The sequence below is a fragment of the Henckelia pumila genome, chromosome 4 (assembly GCF_033568475.1).
Source record: "Henckelia pumila isolate YLH828 chromosome 4, ASM3356847v2, whole genome shotgun sequence".
NCBI lineage: Eukaryota > Viridiplantae > Streptophyta > Magnoliopsida > Lamiales > Gesneriaceae > Henckelia > Henckelia pumila.
Window position 1 is genome coordinate 18,182,666 of NC_133123.1, and position 6,451 is coordinate 18,189,116.

The 6,451-nt window shown below is 31.0% G+C and overlaps 1 protein-coding gene across 1 annotated transcript; it reads right to left on the reverse strand.

The window, feature by feature from the left end:
- Nucleotides 1-42: 42 nt before the first annotated feature.
- On the reverse strand, nt 43-645 carry LOC140860593 (uncharacterized). Its single transcript, XM_073263595.1, has one exon. It carries the CDS (start codon nt 643-645, stop codon nt 43-45), a length of 603 nt encoding a protein of 200 aa, XP_073119696.1.
- Nucleotides 646-6,451: the final 5,806 nt, after the last annotated feature.

Consider the following 6,451-nt stretch of genomic DNA (forward strand, 5'->3'; position numbering starts at 1 on the left):
TTAATTCTGCCTCTAGAATCGGCTCGGCCGGGAAGTCGCTCTCTACGGGTTGCCGCGCTTCACGAATGCGGAGGTTTTCCTTTCTTGCTCTCTCTCGAATTTGTCTCTGACGATGAACATGTTCTCATTCAAGGATCTGGGCACGTCCGCTGTGATGACACTGTTTTCCGAATAGGCTTTTTGTGTCTTGGATTTCTGGAACTCGAATTTCGGTTCCATTTTTGCTGTTGTTCTCTGCGTTGTTGCTTTTGAATTGGAAGCAGCATTAGCTCTGGCCTCCAGCTCCTCCAGCGTGTGAAAGGAAAAGCTCTTGCGTCGGAGCGGCTTCGCCTTTGGCACAGAGAGAGGGGTTTCCTGTATCTTCTGCGGCCGCGGTGGTGGCGGCAGTGTGGCGTTGAGTTTAGGCTTCAGGTCTTCCAACACCTTGCTGACTTCGTCCCACGTGCGGGGGGCCTCTTCGATGGCGTTGAGCTTCTCGAGAATGGGAGCCGGCACGTGCGACGGCTTCTTCTCGTTGTCTGTCTCGGGAGCATTGAGCCACGGCTCCTCGATAGCATAGACGTCGAAGACGGAGAAGCTTGCGGGCGGCGGACGGTAGGGACCGACGACGGTGTCGTCGATCCTCTTGGATGAAGTGCACCCCATGCTAGCTAGCAGAAACTAAGTAGATTCTGTTTTGTGCATGGAGATATATTATTGTAATAATAATTAGAGAAGAGAAGATATTGTGTTGGTTTGATGGGGTTGGGTTATCTTGTTTGTTATTGGTTGGGATTTTGCATCTTGTAATATTTCTGGCTTTAAATTTTTTGTGGTGGTGTATTTTGTATTTGAAATGATACCATTAATAATTAGGAGAAAATTATAAGAAAGTCAATTCTATTTGTTTGTTTGGACATTCCACTGAGAATGACAAATTATTATAGATTATTGACAATTGACAAAGGTGAGAATTGAAAATAAAATTAGAAAAGTCATATGTTTCACATGAAATTTCTGAACTCTAAACAAGAATCTGACATAAAATTCATCTATATTAATAAATTCATATATATTAATATATGTGATAATCTATCATTTACACTAGAACCTGATGATGAACAGCATTTTATCCGGTATAAATATAAATATAATTAGAGGGAAAATTCCTTTTTCTCGATCTCTCTTTTTGATACTTTGTGACTTTCTGTTATTTTTTAGACGTATTATATATTCATATATTTTTATTTTATTTGACAATTTTGGTAATTTATTTTACAATATTTTGCATGAAAATATTTATATGAGACTTGAAATATCAACATCAGGACTAAATTGCATCAGGACTAAATTGCAAAAAAACAAACAAATTAAACTAACAGATTATAAAGATGAAAAATGTTAGATGTACATTTTGTGATGTAGTTACATCAACTTATATTATCTATGATTAAATACACAACTACTCATGATAATAAATAAATATTTCGATAATCAAGAAAAATTTTGTAATTAACAAAAAAAAATAAAAATAAATCAACTTGTACACTAAAGTGTACATTTAAAAGAGACGGGAGATAGGTAACATGTACATTACCTGTCGTTACACATAAGCAGGCCGAATAAATTGGAGCAAAACTTATCCATATTTTCTATCGACTCTTTATAGGTTTTAGATATTATTTGTGGTTGCTACTCATGTCTCGAAAGTTTATTAATATAGTATTTGACAGAATTTTTGGAAATCATTTTTCATATCTTTTTTTATAAAATTTCAAAATTATGATAAGGAAAAGCTGAAAAATGATTTATAAAAACTCTCTCAAATACTACAGCATTTATCTCGTTCGGCAAATAAAGAAGCACATTTTTTAGCCCATAAAGCTCTAGAAGATAAGATGTTAATTTTAATGGATCGATTTCATTTTTTTTGGGTAATATCGTGAATAGGATATGGTTTAAGTTTAATAGAATCTTTTATTTAATAATAATTTTTTTTTTTTATAAAAAAACTAGAACTTATCCATATTTAAGAGCATGGCATGAGTCCGTGACCGCATTTGAACCTTTCCTTTAAGGGAACATATGTTGGCATTTGATCATAACGCCTTTTGTGTATACATTATACTGGGGTGCAAATGAACCGAGCCAGTTCGTGAGTTTTACAAGTTCGTTCGATAAATATTTGATTTATATTCGAGTTTATCGAACTCGAGCCGAATTCGAACATGTTCGAACTTTTTTCGAGCCCAGTTCGAGCCAAAATTATTCTGTTCGATAGTTCGCGAATAGTTTGCGTACCTTAATATTTAATTAATATAATATAACTATATAATAAATATATATACATTTCGAATCTTTTCGAACATTTCGAGCTTTTCGAACTATAATATCCGAGCAATAGTTCACGAATAGGTTTGAATGATTCGAGCCGAACTCGAACTTTATTTCGAGCCGAGCTCGAGCCAAAATATTTGAAATTATCGAGTTTCGAATCGAGCTCGAACTCGAATATACTCTTATCGAGCCGAATTCGAGCCTTAAAATTTTACCATTATTCGGCTCGATTCGATTCGTTTGCACCTCTATATGTATACTACCCCTATAGCAGACTACCAGTTTCACCAACCGTGTTTGTGCAATTGTTTTATAATTATTTTGATTTTGATTTAATAATAGTAATATCATAATTTCAAAAATCAATTAGTAATCATACTGTAATTTGACAATTTTTTTTAAAAAAAAAACCAGAAAGAAATTATAAAAGAAAAATAAAACGAAACAAAGACATCAAATCTGTCGTTATTATCCTCATTCTTAATAATAGTAATACTATGTGTGTGGGAATATATATATATTCTCTATCTTGATATAGTGGATTGTTTTGGGTAAATTGCTTATAAATCCCTAAACTTATAATCAACTTATTTATAAATTCCTATCTAATTAAAACTTAGTTTTCACTCTCTAGAGAGAAACTTTTTTCACAAATCCCCAATATACCCTTATATTTAACAAAAAAAAAAAATGAGAGAATGAAAAATAAAAACAAAACTAATCCAAATAGTATATATATAAAAATTCAAATTAAAATCAAAGAACATAAACCATATCATATACATGCTTATGTTGATACAGGAGCAAGTATGTGTTTAGGAAGCAAACATATACTTCCAAATCATTATTGGAAAAAATACGATAAATGATTAAAAGTTCGAATAGGAGATGGATCAATAATCATGCTTGATACAATAGCATAAAAATTAAAAATAGAAATTGAGGAAACAAAATTTGTAATACCCATTATATACCAAATAGAATCAGGAATGGACATTATAATATGAAATAATTTTTTAAGAGAATATCTTCCTTTTACACAATTTTAAAATCACATAACTTTAAACAAATGATCATCAATGATTTACATTCCTAAAATGCGAACAACATTTCGTGTAGGAAATGAAGGATTTACAAAGAATTTTCATAAACGAAATACAAATCCAATAGAACTAAAAATAGAAAATATTTTAACTATTAATCCTGAAAAAGAAATCATGAAGAAATTTCATGATATTTGTTCTGAAAATCCTCAGGACAAAATTAAGAAAAGAAAACAAGTCATTGCTTCAATAAAACTCAAAGACCCTAATATCACAATTCGTGAAGCACCAAGAAGATGTAACATGGATGATGTAAAAATATTTGAAAAAGAGGTTCAAGAATTATTAAAACTTAAGATAATCATTCTTAGTAAGAGTCCACACTCTTCACCAGTCTTTTATGTCAGTAAGAAAGATACTGATAAGAAAAAAATGATAATTGATTATCGAAAAATAAATAAAGCAACAATTATGGACGGATATTATATCCCAAATAAGAATGATTTACTATCTTATATAGGAGAAATGAAATATTTTTCCAGTCTAAATTGAAAATCAGGATTCTGGAAAATTCAGCTAGAACCACAAACACAATTACTTACAGCATTCAGTTGTCCAAAAGGACACTATCAATAGACTGTATTATCTTTCGGACTCAAACAAGCACCAGGTATCTTTCAAAGATATATGGATGAATCTTTTAAATCATATGTAGATTTTTGTTGTGTTTATATAGATGACATATTAATTTATTCAAAAACACTAGATCAACATTATAAAGACCTCATGACAGTATTAGATATTTGTCATAAAGATGGAATTGTACTTTCTGAAAATAAAGTACAATTGTTTAAAACAAAAATAAATTATTTAGGATTACAAATAGAAGATGGAAAACATTGTTTACAACAACATATACTTAAAAAAATTCATGATTTTTCTAGTGAAATCAAAGATAAAGATCAATTAAGAAGATTTCTAGGATTATTAACTTATTCTGGAAATTACATTAAGAAACTTGCAGAAATCAGAAAACCTCTTCAGACAAAACTTAAACAGGACTATAAGTGGAAATGGTCTAAAGAAGATACTAATTATATAGACACTATTAAAAAGAAAATAATTAGTAATCTTCTTGAGTTATATTTTTCTTCTAATAAAGACATAATAATAATTGAAACCGACGCTTCAGATGAATACTGGGGAGCATTGTTAAAAGCTTATACAGGAGAAAAAAATTTAGAAGAACTTACTAAGACAGCTACCAGGAATAATGAAGAATTATGTAATTATACATCAGGAACTTTTCAAGGTGCACAACTAAATTATCATTCAAATAAAAAAAAATTATTAGCTTTAATATTTACAATTAGAACTTATGCAATTTACCTTATCTCTAAACCATTTCTAGTAAGAACCGATAATATGAATTTAACATATTTCAAGACAAGGAAAATATCAAGAAATGCAGGGAGAAATTCAGCAAGGTTAATTAGATGGCAATTGGAATTGAACCATTATCAGTTCGAAATCCAGCATGTCAATGGAACGGATAATTCATTACCCGACGCATTAACCAGAGAACTTCATCCAAATTATACTATCCGTAGTAACAAAATAACAAAGGAGATCCTAAGTGATCCATAAAATGACTGCGAGTCATCCGAACATGCCTTAGAAAGCATGGGGAATATAAATTGATAAAATGATATTTATATTCAGAAACATGAATTATTTTATGACTTCAAGTCATCCGAACATGCCTCAGAAAGCATGGGGAATATAAATTGATGAAATGAAATTTATATTCAGAAACATGAATTACTCTATGAGTAAAATAATCAATCTCATAAAAATTGGTTCAATTCTTGCAAAAGAATTCATAAATGCAATGATACGCATAATATAACTATCCGAATTACTCACGATAAAGAGTTAAATTTCTAACCATTTATATATATATATATATATATATATGTATATATATATATATATATGTATATATATATATATATGTTTTCTTGTGCAAGATGAACAAACTAAATCAATTAGAGGAAATATTGATTGACATACAGGAAGAAATTCAAATTCTTCAACAAAAAGAAAAGAATATAATCGGAAAAATTCAGAGGATAAAAGAGAAGATGACAACCTCGTCATCATCATCCTCACCAAGAACACCAAAAAAGATAGCAACTCCATTTGATAAAATAATGAAGATGAATGAGAAACAGTCAATGGTCACAGCCAACACTGACAACAAAGAAAAAGAGAAGAAAAAAGAATCGGTGGTCACAGCCAACACCGAGAAAAATGAAAAAGAAGAAAGGACGTTTAAAAGCGCCCTTGAAACAAGAGAAAGAAAGATGGTAAATTTGCGACCACAAAAATCAATTTTTGAAAAAACAAATTTTCCATAAAAACTCAAGACTGAATTCTTTGAAACACTAAACTATTTGAGAATAGCCAAACCATCTGCAGGATCTTGGCTACAAACTTGTGACACACAAAGCATATCAAGAGCAAGAACACTGCAGGGTGCTCCAGCGCATGAAGTCGCAAGATTCTTTTCAAATGTATTATTAAGTGGATTAGAAGTCAGTCCCAACAATCAAGAGATAGAACTATTTCTATATCAATTGAGAAATAGTATCATCCAGTTCAAGAAAGCAGTCTTCAAAGACGATCCGGTGTTAACATTGAGTATTCATTCAACCCTTCCAAATTGGGAAAATGACAAATTCTATCAACCGATGATATACATTCAATGTTGAAGAAATAAAGACAAGTTCTTATTTGAAGGATCAAATAAAGAGAAACCAGTGATGGATATCTCAACACTTCCTGAGATAAGAATAAAGACATTAATTGACATGATCTCAAGGACAGGAAAGATTGATGGAAATTCAAATGTTAAAATAAATTTTGCAACTAGTAAAATTTTATTAACCACTGGACACAAGGAGACAATCTGTAGTAGCCCGAACCCAGTTTTAGTGATTAACTATTATTTAATCCGATAAACATGATTAAGAAGACTTCTAATGGATTAATGGAGCCCGGGATTAGACCCAAAATGATCAGAAATGGTC

What these genes read in the sequence shown, in the direction of transcription:
- LOC140860593 (XM_073263595.1), bottom strand. Translation starts at nt 645, where the DNA reads ATGGGGTGCACTTCATCCAAGAGGATCGACGACACCGTCGTCGGTCCC.